The sequence below is a fragment of the Tachypleus tridentatus genome, chromosome 6 (genome assembly GCF_004210375.1).
Source record: "Tachypleus tridentatus isolate NWPU-2018 chromosome 6, ASM421037v1, whole genome shotgun sequence".
NCBI classification, from domain to species: Eukaryota; Metazoa; Arthropoda; class Merostomata; order Xiphosura; family Limulidae; genus Tachypleus; species Tachypleus tridentatus.
The window spans coordinates 29,971,229-29,990,113 of NC_134830.1; the positions used below are offsets into that span (position 1 = coordinate 29,971,229).

Genomic DNA, 18,885 nt, shown 5'->3' on the forward strand with positions numbered 1-18,885 from the left:
AAAGGCCTTTTAACAAATGCTTTCAGTGTTTTTTTTCCTGTCTTTTTCTCAGCCTTTCTTCTCATTTGACCTTAGTAAGTCATCAACATGTAATAAAAATTCCACAGAAGTCATAGCTCATTCACCAACCTCGACCACACAATCTCTAAAATTACCTACAAGTAAACAAAGGGCCAAAGAGACATAACTTTAATTTCTGACCACTCCTGATTATTATAACTAAATATCTACCAAATTGGATTGGACTTTCATTGAAGACAAACTCTTAAACCATTTATTGGAAGAAGTAGCTGGCTAGGTGCTTGTACAGTGCATCAATGGGTATTTTGCTCTGGGATTTCTTTAAAGTTAATGTTAATTGGAATTGCTCACAAAATTTGAATAATATTAAAGTGGTATTTGAAATAAGGTTACAGGGATTACTGAATACTATCCAGAATGAATGATGCTTATATTAGCTTAATCTAAAGGCAGACTTGATGTGCTGAAAAGAAAGCATTTTGAGCACTTGTAGATACATATTTTATTACATGCAAGCTTTACTGAATAAAACCTAGTTCTGTACTGAGATGTAACTGTTTTACTGAGGTTTTCTTAATAATCACTTTGTATAATCTTCAGTAAAATAAGGGTTTGTTTCTTATTAAGTCTGTGAGCTATATGTCAGTAACCACAAAATCTAATTAAAGCTTGGTACGTACCTTTAGTATTTATAATAGATGGCAATTTACCAAGTATATGTTTTAGCTGTTGATTTCATAGACTTGATAGTATTTAGAAATTTAGAATCCACATTTTAGAACATTTTATTGTTCCTTTTCCAGTTTTCTCTATTAACTTTTCTCCCCTCCTTCATAATTTTAACATAATTTAGCATTAGAATAGTAGTTGTTTCTAATTTATTCAGACAGCGGCCACGTGGTTACGTAACACCAATCCTCTGGAAAAAATAGTTGCATCCGTTCTGATGTTTCTAATGAAAGAAAAGATCTTCATACAACGGAAAGTGAAGCAGCTAGCCTATGAAGGATATCCTGATCTGTTAACAGCAGTTGCTCCTCTGATCCATCCAGATGTTCCCAAGACTCATGGGTACTTTGGATGGTTTTATGGTGTAAGTATTTTTCATGGTGTTCATGTACATTTCATATTTATGAACAAATTTAGCAACTTTATCAATAATGACTTTGGGTGGATAAAAAGTAAGTGAAAAAAATGTGAGATTCATAAATGGAACACAAAACCATTCTTTTGCTTCCATAAACTGTATGACAAAGTGTTTTTAAAAATAATTTGTGATAATTCAGTTAACAGTTTCAGAAAAGACTTATTATTATAGTGCTTTTAGGTTTCAGCAATAATTATTTATTCAGTTTAAATGGCATAATATGGTGATGCTTTAGAGATTATTAGGCCTAATATATGCCCAACTGATGATTACTGGTATTGTGAAAGGGCTTTTGGGCAGTGACTTGTGGAAGACATTATGTCATAAATGCTATTCTTCCACACATCTGACTTGAAGTCCATAATGGAGAAGTTTTAAGGAATGTGAGAAGAAAACATTTGTAGTTTACATGATTTTATCATAGTTTTTAGGCTTAATATTATTGCTCTTACACTTAATTATGTATATAATTATTCAATGTAATAAGCTTTTCCTAACCACATTATTAATTCTAACTACATACAATTTAAAAAATCAATATATTGGTTGAGTTTTAGTGTGCTACATTTTATTTGTTATGGAATTCCAGGCTATAACAAAATTTTCATCTTCAGGAGTGTCATCAATAAAACTTGATTTTATTTGTAATAAAAATATGCTATTTTCATGTGTTGAGGAATGCTTAGGTACAACAATTTATTCATCTTCAACATTATTATAACTTAAAACTAGGTTACATAACATTTAAAGGAGAAGCTATAGTGAATAAAACCAAGTTATATTTTGAAATAGTACAGGGTGTTCAGAAAGTCACTGTGCAGTTTTGTAATCATATGTCTATTCAGTCTATTTCAAGCCAGCAACTGATAGCAGTATTTAGAAACAAAATAAGAAGGATCCACGTCTGTATTGATGCCAACGGGGGTCACTTTCAACATTGTTTATAATTGTCATTCATATTTACCTCCTGTATTCTATATTGAAACATGTCTGTTGATAAATATACAAGTGACTTTTCAAACACCCTGTGGAAGAGTGAGAGGTAACATTTGTATTACTCAACTAACAGAATAAACTAATTTTAATTTCAGAAAAATAATACAGATGATGGAGAGTTCACAGTTTTTACTGGTAAGAATGGTATCAGTAAATTCAACACAATAGAAAAATGGAATGGAACAGAGTAAGTAACATGTATATTTCTTAAGCATCCAAATTTGTATTGATTTAATATCTTGGATATAATAATATTTTTCTTTAATACCAGACATATGTCCTCTTGGTTATCTTTAAACATATTAATGTCAAATAACTGTTTGTTGAGTACAATATTCTCTTGCTCCTTTCTTTCTTTTAACTGGAAGTCATCAAAGACTGCTGTTAAAATATTGAACAAACCTGTTAAAAAAAGATACAAGCATTCTATCAAAATCAAGTCTTATTCAAATGAGATGTGTGTGTGTGAAAAATTCTGAAAGCATTTTAAATGTTAATAAATATAAACTACTGTTTTCAATTAATTTTAATTGGAAGTTGCTATTAACTCTTTGGGAGAGGTTCATTCCACTAGGCTGACACCTGAGTTTTGAAGATTTACATACAACAGCTCTAAAATTACTCTTTCTGAAACTCAGCAAGCTCTTGTTAAACATCAAAAGTCTGTTGTACACAAAAAATGAGATGTGTTTTGTAATTTATTTCTACTGAAGATTTGTCTGTGAATTTCTAAAACCTTCATGACAGTCTGAATAAAACTTCACTGAAATGTGATGTTTATATAGTTTTCCTTCCATAACCTTCTTAACAAATTTAAGAAGTTACAATTTAAATAAATTTAATTACAAACTATGTTTTCATACCAAATCCATTAATAGGGCCACTCGCACATGTCGAAGTAATACTATTTTTTCAACTTAATATCACTAAATATGTTGCATGGACAATGGTATGTAACTGTGTAATGTGCTTATTGTCAAATATTGTTTTGATAGACTTGCATGTCCTAACTTTAACTTAGTATGTGTTAAGTGAATCAATAAGTGAACAGGATAAAGCAAGTGGATATTTACAAAATAAAATGTGTTTGCAGAATTCATAAATACTTACTTAATAATTTGGCTTTAGATGATACAGTACTGAGCACCACAAATATGATTTTTAAAGGTTATATCAATATGTAAGTGTGTGTACATGTACATAATAAAAAATGTAAAGCCCAATAATCAAATTTATTGAATCATTCTTTTTACATACTAGATTAGTATTTAGGTTAAAGGATATTGATTGAAATCATTTTGAGATGTGATATTTAAAGATTACTTCATAATTTAAGTAGAATTTTTTTGGTATTTTTAGCTCTCTCAAGTATTGGACAGGAGAATGTAACAAAATTGCAGGAACAAGTGAGTGTTGATGTAATTTTGTTTTGTGTTTTTAGATAAGTTATAGATATATATAAATAATATATTAGTTGTACCTATTTCATAAAAACTTAACTCATTTTGCAGTGACTCTTTAACTCTCTCTATTTATTTCATTTTATAATAATAATAAGAAGAAATAAAGCAATTTATTTTGTAATTTACTATGAAGAGAATTATGATAGAAATTCAAACAGACTTCCTGCTAGCATTCAAAATAGTAAAATTTTAGGGTTATTTCAAGTTAATATAACTGTCTGAATGCATGTATCTTTGCTTATATGAGTGATGAGAATTATTATTATTATAGAAATGAAGTTGATGAAAACTAAAATCACATGCAACTATATATACTATCAAAAGCTCTAATTTGAAGTTTAAAAGCTACTAAAATTATTTGTTTTTGTCAGCATACTTGTTCCTTTTTAAAAAAGTGGGTTTGATTGTCATACATAGTTATGTAAACCAAACTGTAGTATTTATAATTTGGTAAATTCATTGTTTTCTTTTAAAAAAATGAAATTTATGGAAATTTTAATTTGAATGATCATGCAATGTGAAACTATTGTGTAAAAAGGGTATAGAACGTAGAAAGATTCCAAGAGATGTTTAATTTTATTCAGTTCAACATTATATTTAAAGAATTATGTATTCTACTGGTTTTGTACTTTTTAACTCTAAGGCACAACAATTACAATATACATTTTTTATTTATTTTTGAGAACTGTTTTATTGGTTAACATTGAGCAAAAAATCATATGAAAGACATGAGATTAATGAAAGCCAGATAGACATACAGATGTGGAAATGTACTAGAAGCAAAATGTTGTCAGTGAACAGAATAGTAAAAGTCTTTAGATATTAGTACCAGTAATATTTTATTTGTATATCCAATAGACTTACCTAGCTTAAACACTATATTGATCTTGAGGTATCAGGGAAAATCTACTAAAAGATTCTATTGGGTAAAGTTCTATCATATTCCTAATATTCAGAGTGGGCTTTTGAATAAAGAAATATTTTGAAGCTTCCTCTTTATTTTGTTATAGCCCTTGAATAAATGACAAACCAACTGATCATTAGAACACTTTTTATTCAGCTCTAACATACTGCTTATCTGGTAACATGTGTAAAATTGAACTCGGTTATGAATACAAAGTGATAATAATTATCGATAGAACTTTGGTAAATATAACCAATAAAGTCTTAACGTGGGTGGTGAAACTAAAGTTAATCTAGTTGCAAGTTCATAAAGTTCTCAGGACTATCTCAGTTTGGTTTGGTTGATTAAGTGGTTTATAAAATAGTGGACAAGAAAACAAACAACTAGAGTTTGTATCCTCCACCACCACACAGTGTTTATCATCTTTGGCCCACAAAAAAAAAAGAAAGATATGAAAATGTGTCTGTGTGTTCACTGTTATTAATGGACACACCTCATTTTTGGTAGAACAATGAGGAGTAATATTCTATATATGCCCACAAAGTTTCTTCAAAATCAAATCATTTTTTTCACTGAGTTAAAGAGTAAAAATTATGTGAAAAAGTGGTCTCCCTTGTGGTGACCTTGCTGTGATTTTTGGCTTTAGCCCTCCAAAAACTAATCACTTCTAAGTTGGTTCATAGTTCAAACGTATACTAACTTTTGTCCAAATTCATTTTCAAGAAATCTTGCTGACAAACACATGGATAAAACATAACCTCTGTCTACCTTCAGTGTCAAAGGTAATCAGTAGATACGTGTTTAAAAAGAGAGAGAGAGAAATAGGGTTAGTATTAATAAATGGCAGAAAGATATAATTTATTTTTCTCATGATCTTAAAATATAAAATTAGTACTGTTAAAGCTCATAAAGGACATAAAAATAAATTTAATGAATTGGGTAGTGTGAAAAAGAATAAAGTGAGGGACTGGAAAAGCTAGTATGATTCTAAAGCTTTCTTAATGTTCAAAAACTTTCAGTTCAGAATTTTGCAGTATCTGACATAAACTATTATTCAGTGTTATTGTGAACAGAATGGTGGACTTTCCATCAGTGGTTTGTATGTTATTGGTTTTTTTTTCTACATAATATTTAAAATTGGTGATATTATATATTTATCTACATTATGAAATATAGTTGCTGTTTTGTTGAGTTGTTTTGTTTTGAATTAAGCACAAAGCTACACAATGGGTTATTTGTGCTCTCCCCACCACGGGTATTGAAACCCGGTTTTTAGCATTGTAAGTCTGCAGACATGCTGCTGAGTCACTGGGGGGAGGGGCCTTTAAATAGAGAATTAATTTGGGAAAAGCTTGAGTTGAGATCCTGATTCTTTTTAAATTTATCACAGAGATATAGCATTGACTATGTGTATGTATAATTATACATATATAGTATATAATATTTTGCAGTTCAACTAATCTTATTTCTGACATAACTTATTAATTGTATATAATTTTGTGCTTATGATTTATTAGTTGTCAGTGATTTTATTATGAATGTTATGATTGCTTATTTATTCAGTAAATAATAATTCTTTTTGATATATAAACTATACCTAGAGCAATAAGTAACATCAATTAATATAGAGAAGCAGAAGTTAGTTAATAACTGTAAATGGTAGTTTCTATGGAAGTATAAAATAAATAAATGGGAGGAATACATATGAATACATCTGGCATATCTGATAAATTACTAGGTTTTTGTTGTTGATAATTTAATTGTAATAAAGTGTCAGTGAAACCAGATACTGATTAGCTAATTCTGAAGAAAGTGATTGTGCAAAGTTTTATTTATAAATATTTAAATGAAAGAATTTGAAACTTTAGGAACTGCATTTTGTAATCTCATTGTTATCAATTTATTTTATGATTTAGATTGTTTTAATTAGACGTAAAAATTATCTGTACAAACATACAATCTTGAAATCACTGTTGGTTTGCAGGATCAAAGGCATTGTTACAGATTAAACAAAATGTGTTTGTTCTATTTAAAATTACTTTCTCCTCTCAACTGATGAACAGAAGAAAAGGAAGTAAAATAGATTAACAGAAGATCTTTAACTTATTATTTTCTTAAGGTAACGTCTATTTAGATTATGCAGTGTATAGTAACAAAGTGTGAAAACACGAAGTAAAGATATAGCCTCCCATCTTCTTGAATACAGAACTTTTATCTTTTGTTTCAGATGGTGAACTTGATCCTCCAATAAAAAAAGAACAGGAAACAATTACTTTATTTCAGACAGATATGTGCAGGTTAGAATAAAAAAGCATACTGACTGTCAAGAATTATGAACAGCAATGAAGTTTTTAAATAACAATATAAATAGTTAATTTTTTTTTTAGTATTTTTAAGTTATTTACCTACAAAAGTATTGTAAAGAGCAACCTTATATGACAGTAAGTTAATATGCTGACTTGCAACACCTATTTCAGTGATTCTTTTCCACATGTGACAATTCTAAGCCTAATGAAAGCATATTTTGGTAATGCAGGTTAAACTGTTGAAGAGGTAATATGATGGTAATGGTAACTTTAACAAACTTTAAAAACACATTGCTGCACATGTTTGTACATTTTAAACTAATGTGGATGATTAGATTTGGCATTAAATACGTTTTTAACATTCATTGTTTCGTGTGTTTGTTAGTAAAGTTTAGTTTTTTCAAAAAAAAGATAATTTGAATTGAGTTGTTTGACTGAAAGAAACTCAACATTTAAACATTTTTTTTAATATTTTGACTGTTTTCATATATGTCGCTGCTCTTTTCAGATCTTGGAAACTAAACTACAAGGAGGTTGTTAATAACCAAGGTCTGAAATGTTATCGTTTCTCTGCCATGGAATCTGTGCTCGCTAATGGCACAGACAATCCAGAAAATAGTTGTTTTAATACAAGTAGACTTCTCCCATCTGGTGTCATGGATCTAAGCCCATGTCGATATGGTAAGCTTACTCTCATTACCCCATGCATTTGCTTTAAATTTTTACTTTGTACTTATTTAAAGTCTTTATAGATTTAATAATTCTAACTTTCAATATTATTACAAAATTTGGCAGTCTTTTAATTAACATTATATGTCTTTCATATAAAAAATTATTTTTAGTGGGCAAATTTTTATTTTGTTAAAAATACTTCATAAATATATTGAGTATTTGTTTTTGAATAGTCCATGTGCAAAGAAATTTTTTGTTAAGATTAAAATACTTTTCTGCATTTCAAAAAAAATCTTGCATTTCCTTTATGTAATCCCTAAAACCTCTTAAATACATTTCAAACGTTTTTTTTTTACAATATAACTTTATATTTTTTCTGTTTCCTTACCCTGTTTCAAAATGGGATCAGTCAATATGAACAACCTTGTAACCACCCAAAAAAATCTAAATTACTTTTTTTCTTCCTAGAATGGCTTCAAATTGTAATTTAAAACTTGTTTGCATATCCTGAATAGCTTTAAACTAGAAACAGTATACATTATTTATAATTACATTTCATTTGTTTATTGTCCAATTAACTGCATCTGACTACTGTCAGTGCTATTATTGGTTGTAAATAACTTGAAGTACATGCAACTTGCATTATACTACTGAATTACATTACCTATGAGCTACTTGCCTGTGTGTGTGCATTCTATTATTATTATTTTACCTATTCTAATCTTAATTAAACTAAAAAGATCCCTATTTTTGTGATTTAGTTACTTTTGTAGTAATAAGGAATAAACATGATTTATAGTACTTATCCAAACATATTTTTTTTACTTGTTGTCAGTTAAATTTGAATTTTTAATAATAATGATAGTAATGCACTAAATAATTTTTATTTAATTAAATAATGCACCAAAGAATTTGAACTACTAATGTACCTAAAGCAGTCAATTTTCTCTAAGGACCACAATTCTTCTGACTTTCTAGCTGTGCAACAAGAGTTGTTACAAATTGATCTAAGCTAGCTGTTGTGATTCACATAAGAACTGACGTTGTATTACAAGTAAAATTGATGCTTATCTGTTTAGAATATAACTTAATACAATATATCATATGATAGATTAAAACCTTGAATTTCTATTAGTTGCAGATAATGTATAATTAAACATTCTTAAGAGAGAACTGTTAACAAATATTGAAAGAGAGAATGTGATGGTTGGGTGTGGCAAGAGGGGTCTGAATTTCTATTTGTTAGATCTATAACCAAACAAAATGAAGGGTATAAAGTTTTTTTGAGTAACAATGATTTTATGATGAATAATTTACATTCAGTTTCATACTTGTTGAAGGAATGGTGGATAAACTAGAGAAGAGAATTATATGTGTCACCCTAGAAGAAATTCAGGATTTTTTGTAAATGTTGGGAAATTAAGAACTTAAAATCAGTGATGTTGAGAAAACCCACTTGTAGAGAAAAAAAAATATGTAGAAACAGCTCGTTTGGGTTGAGAAAATTTTTTACGTAAAGGAGCGAACAACGTTTCGACCTTCTTCGGTCATCGTCAGGTTCACAAAGAAAGAAAGAGGTAACTGATCAGAAGCTGACCACATATGAAAATAACCAACATTTGGCAAAAACTAGTGACAAAATATGACATTCCAGTTAATACAAAATTTATTCAAAAACCAGGCACAAAACTGAGGTCTATACTATGTAAAAACTGCACTGACAAACACAACACCAACATTATTTATAAAATACTGCCACAACTTCTATATTGGAGAAACAAGTAGAAAAATGGAAACCAGATTCAAAGAACATAAAAAGTCACCTTCACACATTTTCGAACACTGCAAGTCAAATAAACACAACATAAGCATAGAAAACACTCAAATACTAAATAAAGAAACAAACATAAACAAATGCAAAATTAAAGAAGCCTTACTTATACAACAACTCAAGCCCAAAATAAACCAATACAAAAGAACAACTTTATACATATATTAAAAATATAATAAATAATAATAATAAAATAAATAACATAAAATTATATATTCAAACATCTAAGCATGCCCTCTACATCCCGACACTCAGTTACACAACCCCTTTCAAACATGTGGTCAGCTTCCGGTCAGTTACCTCTTTCCTTCTTTGTGAACCTGACCATTACCGAAGAAGGTCGAAACGTTGTTCGCTCCTTTACATAAAATTTTTTTTTAAGAACTTAAAACTTGTATGTTATTAAAATATGAATTATAAACTAAGATTTTATGCTATACTAATTGGTAAAGCATAAGCAGAAAAGTAGTTTGCTAATATTCTGAATGTAAGGCACTAAAACTTTTTCATATGCAGTAAAGGATACCTGGGGCAAGAGACTAAAGATGCCTTTTTATAAGGCATAACTACATAGTTACCAGAAAGTTAATTTTTGTTGTAATTGCACTTCTCATGTTCAAGAAACCTGTTATTTTTTTAAATATTTTATTGCATGTTTCTCCTGAAGTAAGGAATAAACACTACTCATTGTACATATATTCTAGACACTCCAGTGGCACTGTCACTTCCTCATTTTTATCTTGCTTCACCCTCTTACCTCAATGATGTTGAAGGTCTGAAACCTAATGCATCTCATCACGAATTCTTCCTTGACATTCATCCGGTAAGAATATAACTGGAGGCTTCTTTATTATAAAATTACCATACGTAATAAAGTGAAGTGCTTGGAACTAATTTTTAGTTATCATTATAATTGATGAGGAAACATTTACTTCAGTAAAGACTATTTTAACTCTTTATACTTTTTCATTATTACTTTAGATATGTACTCTCTGACTAACAGAAGGGTGAAAAAATAGATAAAAGTTTCTCTGATGAATAAGGCAGATGATAATAAAACATAGTTTGAAGTACACTTACCAACATCCCTGTTAAAGTGAAAATATGTTTGTCACTTATTATATTATTACCTTTCTTTGATATATAAAACAATGTTTATGATATTTACAAAAGTAAAATGGATTTTAATGGACCAAATTTAAGTGAAAAACAAAGGAATAATACTAGAACAATGTTTAAGACTATTATTGTTTGCAAAATGTCTGATTGAAAGTTATGTTCTTATTTGTCTTTACTAGACATCAGGCATATCAACAAGCATTGGTGCTCGCATCCAACTTAATGCCATCTTGGAGCAAGATAAAAAGATAAAGTAAGTTTCATTATTATTTTATTATAACAACTAAACAGTGAGTTCTTAAAGTTCTTGAAACACACCCTGTTTATTTTTAAGTAAACTTAAAAATGTTGTTTTATATCATGGATGTTAAATAATCTTGTCATTAAATATAATATTATTTTAGTTTATAAATGTGTGTAAACAAGTGGCTACAAAACAGTATGAACTGTATTTTTTTTGTTATACATTATTATTATATTTATCATGTATTAGTTATTTTTAGCAACATTTTTTGAGGATGTATGCTTAGTATGAAAGTTTCTGTGTGATATTAATGAAAATTTTGTGTTGTCAGAAACATTTGTACTGTTTTGATTACAGAAGCAAACCCATGTTGTTTCATGTCTTTCTTTACAATCTGTACTTTTATATTCCTTGCTGTCCTACTAATAATGATATTTTCATCGAGAAATTTACTGCTGTACTCAGGTTATAAAATACGTTATTATTGTAACTCTCACTTTGAGAATTTGATTATTTCTAACTGTGAATAAAATATTTGAATGTTAATCATAGTGGTGAACATTTACTGTTATCGTGTTTCTCCGAAAATAAGACAGGGCTTATATTAATTTTCACTCCAAAATATGACACTAGGGCTTATTTTCGGGGGATGTCTTATTTTGATATATTAAAAAAATGAAGTTACAAAGTAAAAATTATAAGACCTCTAAATTAATAGAAATTACGAAAAACATTCAGAAACTCAATTTGATCAATACTTAAACAAACTAATTAACTAACTATTAAACTAATTAATAAATTTTTTTTTTTATTTATTTCCTCTTCCTGCCACTCTTAACTAGGGCTTATTTTAAGGGTAGGGCTTATATTAAAACTATCCCCAAAAATCACACTAGGTCTTATTTTATGGGTAGGTCTTATTATTGGAGAAACACAGTATACTCAAGTTATATGTTATTGTTGGTTGTAAGCATATCAAATCAGATTAGTGGACCCATGTTTATCAAATTAAGAAATCTATTTCATTTTATATTTATGTTCATTGTGCTTGGAATGTTGAATTTTGTCAAAAATATTGTTCTAGTCTAAAGATCACAAAACCTTTTTTTTTAAGTCATGAATTTAATGAATAGTTGGATTATAATATGTGATTTAATAATACTTTACTTTAAAGGTATTATTGCTACTCTAAATAAAATCAAGTGTTTCATTAAGTATAGCTTATTTTGTTTTAGGACGTCATCCATTTAGTCAACTTAAAATTGACGCTTACATCTTTATTTACTGGTGGAGTAAGATCTAAATTTTGTTTTTCTCCACTAACTGAAAAAGGATAGCATCAACTCTTATCCTTCTAAAGTTTGATTTATTGGTGATCAATATATTTGGAGTATTTAAGTTGTAATGACATTAAATAAAAATGAATTTTTACTTCAAAAAGTCAGTCTGTGTCATAGGTAATATTTGACCTGCAACAAGTATCATTTGTTATTGCTTTCAATGACTTTCTATCAGACTTAAAGTTAATTCTTGGATTTTTCTCTTATTTCAGGCAGTTTTCCAACATCACTGATCTAGTGTTACCGGTATTGTGGCAGGAAGTGGTATGTATATTATAGTATTTAATATTGCAATCTTAAGTTTTTACACAGAAGTATTGAATCAACTTTTTATAATAAAGTATATTGGTACATTAGAACTAATTCACATTATTTGTGTTTAGTGTGGTGTGTATTTTTAAGGATAATGTGAAATTTTTAAGTAGTCAGTGTTATATTTATCAAGTCCAAGTCATTTTAGTATCTTGGAATTTAATTAATTATTGAATAAAAGTAATCATACTTATTGCCAGTGATCAAATAGCTTCTACTAAATGAGTTAATTTTATTAGATTTTGGGAATTTAAATTTGTGTGCATATTAATTACATTATTTATTTATTCTGTACTAATTTGTTCTACCATTTTTGTTTTACTTTCTAATGTTGATTTATTCTTGTTTTTTTGTATTGTTAGTAATAGTTTACCAAGTTTAGTGTGTATTTAGCATGCTAACTTTTTACACTACTTATTATATACTATGTTATAACTAGTGTTATATTCTGTAAGAATGTTTGATTGTTTTCTAATCTTTTGTTTTTTGGGGGGTATTTGTAAGACTGGTTATTTAACAGAAGAATTGGCATCTGAATTGTTAAAAGAGCTGGAAGACCCTCTGATATATGGAGCTGATTTTGCTTACTGTATCTTAGCTATTGGTGCTGTATTGTCACTAGTAGCATGTAGCCTGTTAATTTATCATTGGTTTGAAATGAGAAAGGTAAGTGATTACATGGCATGTGTTCCTATAGATTGTAATCTTTTTAATTGTTGTGATCATGGTAATAATAATCTGTAAGAAAAAAAAATGTTTGGTTTATGGTTAAATTGATATTACTCAATGATCAAAGTTAATATTCTGTTATTTATATTTTTACAGTTGAAAATATAATGGTTAAGAGCTGTTTGTTTTTTTTATAGCTTAGTGGTAAGAGATTCCAGCATTATTAGGTTAAATTCATTCTACTGATTGGTTATGCTACTGGTGTTAAAGGTTTTGTCATTACAGTGTTATTTTATTTAAAGGCAGAGCCTTCCAATACTTCATCAAATATTACTGGTTGCATTTCAGGCACACAAACCTGTATACCAATTGTGAAATATTCAATTTATGTTTTTTGTCTTTTTAAAGTTGAGGACACATTTTAATCATTTAATCAAACTTGTGCAGTGGGTTATGACTAAAAGTTTTTCTGAAGAAAGCTAACATAGTAACAGATAGAGTATTTATATCTTACAGTTTGGTGTAAATTATTGTATTAAGGAGTGACAAGTGAAAACAGTCTCTTCTATCTGCTTAATGTTCTCACCTTCTGTTTCAAAATGTTTGATTTCCTGATATCATAAAGGCTTTATAATAAGGTTTTTTTTATCTACATATTCTTTAAAGTTGAAGGAGTGAAACTTTTAAAATGTGAATAGAGTACAGTGGAAGCTGCTTTATGATATTATTTAGTTCTTAGTATGCTCTGGTTATTTAAGACTCGAATATAAAAATGAAAATTTTGTCATTCTGTTGATTTTCAACAGTAAACTTTATGTTTGAAAACTGGAGAAATTCATTAACTGACTTAATATTGTTAAACATCACAAATCTATGACCAACATGTCTTCTGTAATGCACAGACTTAGAACATTAAGATGGGACCATAACCAAACCTTTTCATGGAAGCCCAGAAAAAGGTTAGAAATGACAGATGCATAGCTATTCTATTAGTCTGTTCATTGGTTTTTACCATTAAAAAATAAAAGTGATTGTTTTGCTGCATACCTGTTAGATATTTTAAAAACATCTTCAGTTTTTTTTTTTTCTGTTTTGGTCAAGAAACATGAGGTTACAACAAAGGTCAGTGATTTCATCTAGAGGTATATTTGTAAACAGTGACACAGTGTCATAACTAATGCAGTGAATGTTACATTAAACTATCTAAGTGAAAGGTTAGAACATGAACTTTGAATGTGAGGTGTATAGCATGTTACTGGTGATAAAATCAAAGCAGGACATTTATTGATTAATTTTAGTAATTTGTTTGTGAATATGTAAATACTTTTATTTCATTGAAATGGTTTACATATTAGATTATCCAGTAAACTGTTTTATATTTGGAGACACTTCCTGTTTTGAAATATTATATTTTAGTAATAATGTCTGTTGTTTATTACATTTGTTTTTACTCTGACTGCAGCTGCCTATTTATACCAATCAATAATGTTGCATACTAAGTTTTTAAACATTTGCACCAAATTTTCCATTTTAATGATATATTGAAATACTTGCCATGTTTGTAGTCATGGTTGTGCAATTGAATTTTCAGGTTGATTCCTCACAAGTGTCAATTATCCACACAGAAATGCCTTTTATTAGTGAATTCAAAGACTGTTATCATATATTAGTATGTAAGAGGATATATAATATAATTCCTGAAAGCCAACAAAAAATATTAGAAACTTAATACAGTTCTAAAACATGGAAAGTTAAAATGCATCTCACCACATTGTCAGTCATCTAAGGCATATAAATCAAGAATTCATGACATAAAATGCAGATGGCAGCATGCACACAGGCTTTGGATTTGTTTCAAGTACAGGGAGATATTTTTGCATATTGCAGTAGAGGAAAAATAGTTTTTTGGTAGCTATATGGTAAATCTGAATTTTACAGCCAGTCGGTATAAAATTTGTATTCAGATATATTCAGACTTTACAGCAAAAGGGTTAAACACTTGCAACATTTCTAGCAATTAATGTTATATTCAAATATCTACTACGGTTTATGTAGTAACGTTCTTAAAAGTCTTCCTTATGTAAACTAATGACATCTTGAAACAAAGCATGTTGTTTGATGTTAACACTTTGTCATGGTAACAAAGTAGTGGAACATTTGTACACAAAACTAAACTAAAGACTTGTTAAAATATTTAGTACATACAATTTATTGTGGCACATTATCATGTTCCTTTTAAAATGATGACTATGTAACATTTGCCAGAGGTGTATTGTCTGCCTTAGACTCTTATTTTTCTTGTTTAGTCATCAAGACAATGGTCTCCCCTTTTGATTGATGATAAAGTGGATGGGGAAGGAACATATTCCACTGAAGATGGAGTTTCTCCAAGAACATATGATCATGAGAATGTAGTTGTACAATAATTGAAAAAGAATTATCTGTTTCTCAGATACAAGTGTTACAGATAATAATGAACTGAGCTAGAATTAGTTCTTTTCCAATGAATACTGACGTACAGTTAATGGAAAATGTAGAAATAATAGTATGCCTGGAATTAAAGAAGTGCTTTGTCTGTATGTCAGTTAAGAAATATTTGTAGCTAGACCTGAAAAGCATATTGCTTGAGGTTAAAAGCATTGTTAAATTTGTGTGTTTATACTAAAGTAAGGTGTAACAAAGATTTGTATTTTTTTCATAGAAACAGTTTTTGTGATAATATACAGAACTAACTAGGTGATAGACATAAGTAATTTAGATGTGTACTTTCATGTAGTGTATTAATTTGTATGTAATCAAAATTGCATGTTCCTTGTACTAGGACAAACTTTTAGTTACAATTTAATATCGAAAAAACTGATAACTGAAGGATTGATAATTGCCATTTCCACAGAAAAAAGCATTGTTTTTGATCACTGTAATTTTCATTTTTTCCCTCTTATAAACTAAGTTTGTCATATTTTTAAAATTATCCTAGCATTTAAGACAAGGTGCTCAATAAGTATGACATGATACTGAGATTTGTGTATTTAAACTAATCATCACATTTTTGATTGTCTCCACATGTTGTAGACTTAAAATGTTTTAGACTATACCAAAAAATATATAATGTGGATAGGCCTAATTGAAATTGTCCTATTGGAGTTTTTTAAACAATCTCATTGACAAAGTATATGAAACTGTTAGCTGACACACTACGTGATGAAGGTTTTTATTGTGTTCAAGGGTAGAAAGCTTCATTTGATATATCATACCTTGTTTATTTTTTGATCTGATTTTTTGTTACTACTTCCTTTAATTTTTTTATTTTTTTAGCTTTATTGCTTTCATCATTTTTTTTGTATTAAGTCCCTCATAATAAAATGTTTTTATTTCTATCTTTTTTAATGTGTATATTACTAGATGTCTTAATGAATGTATTCATCTTTAAATGTATATCTGTATTGTGTACTGTATATTCTACAGTTTCTGCAGTAGTCTTCCTGATGTATTATAACCTTAATAGGGTAAGAAATGAATGTGATAACTCTGCTATTAGGAAGATAGAATGATGCAATTTTACAAATTGCATGTAAATTTGTTGCAATTTTACAAATTTTGAGGGAGATAATGGGCATTTAAGAGCCAAGGAATTTCTGTCACTTTCTATTTTATGTTTGCAACCAGTATGTGACAACACATCAAAAAAGCTCAATGAACTCAAATGTTAATGAGTGTCCTTGTTTCCACAATCCATGTACAGTAAGTACAGTTAATTTAAACATGTTTTGTGCCATTTGAAAAATACGTCAAAAATCTTTGGATGTTATTTTTATCTTTCGGACTGATTTTTATCACAATTGTTATTTTTCCTTGGTTTTTATTTTAGTGAAAAGATATATTTTTGATCAAGAATTTATTTTTTTTTGTATTATATTTGCATTTAAACTAGTCTCTGCACAAATATTTGACTTTAATATTTCATGAATATTAGAGTTATATAAAATAAAACTCCCATGTGACTACAGCCAGGGTCATAAATCTTGGGGGGAATGAAGGGTATACATCCCCCCTTCATTTTAGGTGGGGGTTATGGTACATACAATCATCCCCCCCCTACAGTTTGGTCTGTTGAATTGTTTTATTGCATGACAGGCCTACAAATTGTGTGTTTGTTCTTCTGATTCTCGTGTTCTTACCAATCGAATTACGTAATTAGGCCAAGATGTAGGCTTTTTCAGTAGCCGAAATGTACATCTTTAATATAGGCATGCTTCTAAGCTTTTCGATCTAAGCGATAGTTCATATCAGTCAGTGGGCCTAAGTGTACATGTAAGTATGGTGGCAACAAGATTACTCTGTTACTGCATGTTTACAACTTTCAGCTTCACGTAATCGAAGATTAACAATTTGTAAATTGAACAGTCCACATAAGTGGTTGCAAAAATCATCCCCCCCTCCCTCATCGGGTGTAAAAAATCTATGCCCCTGACTACAGATGAAATTAAATCAGAGATATGGCAAATCTGTTTTGGAACAGTTTAATATTTGTATTCAATATAACATTCTCTCAATATAGTTGCTTTTTTACTGTAAAGGTACGAAAAATAGTAACTTAATTTTGATTATATTTAAAATGTGTTTTTTAAAATCTATTTTCTTAATATCATATGCAGCAGAGAACTTAGCACATATTGAATATTATGGCTTGTTTCTGTGTTTTAGAAATTCCATTGGTTCTGCTGTGCATTTGTTTCTATGTATACTTTTAAATAATAAAACTATCTGGTTGTGTGAAGAAAACAATTTACATCTTCATATTTGTCCATAATATATATATTCTTACACATTTTATAAAAACAAGACAAGACAGCATTTTGTTGAAAGAGCCTTTCAGGAAACGTTTAAAAATGTGGAAAATGCCAGGTTGAACAATTTCGTATTCATTAAGAGAGATTATGTAAACAAAGGTTATGTATGCTATATTAAAATGCTTTTGGAATTTCACCTTCTTATTTCAGTCATGCTTCCACAACAGGTCATGCTTTATTAATAACTGTAGCTTTTAACAACATAACTTGCATGCAGAAGGTTCTGTTGTAAGGTTGTCACTTTCAAAGCACACTCTCTCCTCTTTGCAACTTTCCATAATCAATCTAATGAAGATGAAAATTACCCACAGCTCATTTCAAAAGCCTGAATTACACAGAAGGTATGCAATAGTATAGCTCATATATCATAAAAGCATTGTGTGTGTGTGTATGTATTTCAAACAGATAGAGACTTGTGATACTTCTTCAGATGGAAATCTTTGCTTTTGTTGCATACTGTAGTTACCCAAGATTCGTGGACTTTTAACAGCTTTTATTTTCCCCCTTCTGTTGGAATGACCAATAATAACGTATAGGTAAATGATTTACCCTGAGGAGGACATCATTGTAGACCCGTGTATGCAAGTATTAAATTTTCAAAATCTGGAGCAAATTTTTCTAGATAGCTTCCAACATGTACATCCAATAAATACATTGTATTTTCGTTTGGCACACTCATCATTTTGACTTTGACATTTTCAGTGTTGAACAAAAACTGCTTTCACAGTCTTCATAATGTCATCTTTCTCGTAGTTCAATTGAAATTAGAGATTTCAACTCAACTGTGTAATATATTTTCTGCTCGAACCTACTGTTTTTAGCAGGTTATAAAAATTCTGTTGAGAAAAGGTTTTTCCTGGAGGTACCACACTTTCTATTGATGACAGTTACCTGGTCATGATGAAATGCAATCTTATACATATATCATTGTTTATTTTAGAACTGAATTATAATTAATATTGTTGGCACATTTGGTTTTGATGTTTTGACCATACTGTGCCATGATTTTTA

At 29.1% G+C, this 18,885-nt stretch overlaps 1 protein-coding gene across 6 annotated transcripts in view; it reads left to right on the forward strand.

Moving 5' to 3' along the window:
* LOC143252168 (scavenger receptor class B member 1-like) overlaps positions 1-18,008 on the forward strand; it is a 44,177-nt gene extending 26,169 nt beyond the window's left edge. For all 6 annotated transcript variants that reach the window (XM_076503882.1, XM_076503879.1, XM_076503881.1 and 3 more), the window contains 10 exons: positions 908-1,114; positions 2,260-2,351; positions 3,524-3,570; positions 6,759-6,828; positions 7,346-7,518; positions 10,045-10,163; positions 10,639-10,712; positions 12,256-12,307; positions 12,860-13,021; positions 15,331-18,008. In XM_076503882.1, coding sequence (XP_076359997.1) covers positions 908-1,114; positions 2,260-2,351; positions 3,524-3,570; positions 6,759-6,828; positions 7,346-7,518; positions 10,045-10,163; positions 10,639-10,712; positions 12,256-12,307; positions 12,860-13,021; positions 15,331-15,450 — 1,116 coding nt within the window. In that variant the 3' untranslated portion in view covers positions 15,451-18,008. The remainder of the gene's footprint in view (positions 1-907; positions 1,115-2,259; positions 2,352-3,523; positions 3,571-6,758; positions 6,829-7,345; positions 7,519-10,044; positions 10,164-10,638; positions 10,713-12,255; positions 12,308-12,859; positions 13,022-15,330) is intronic.
* Positions 18,009-18,885: the final 877 nt, after the last annotated feature.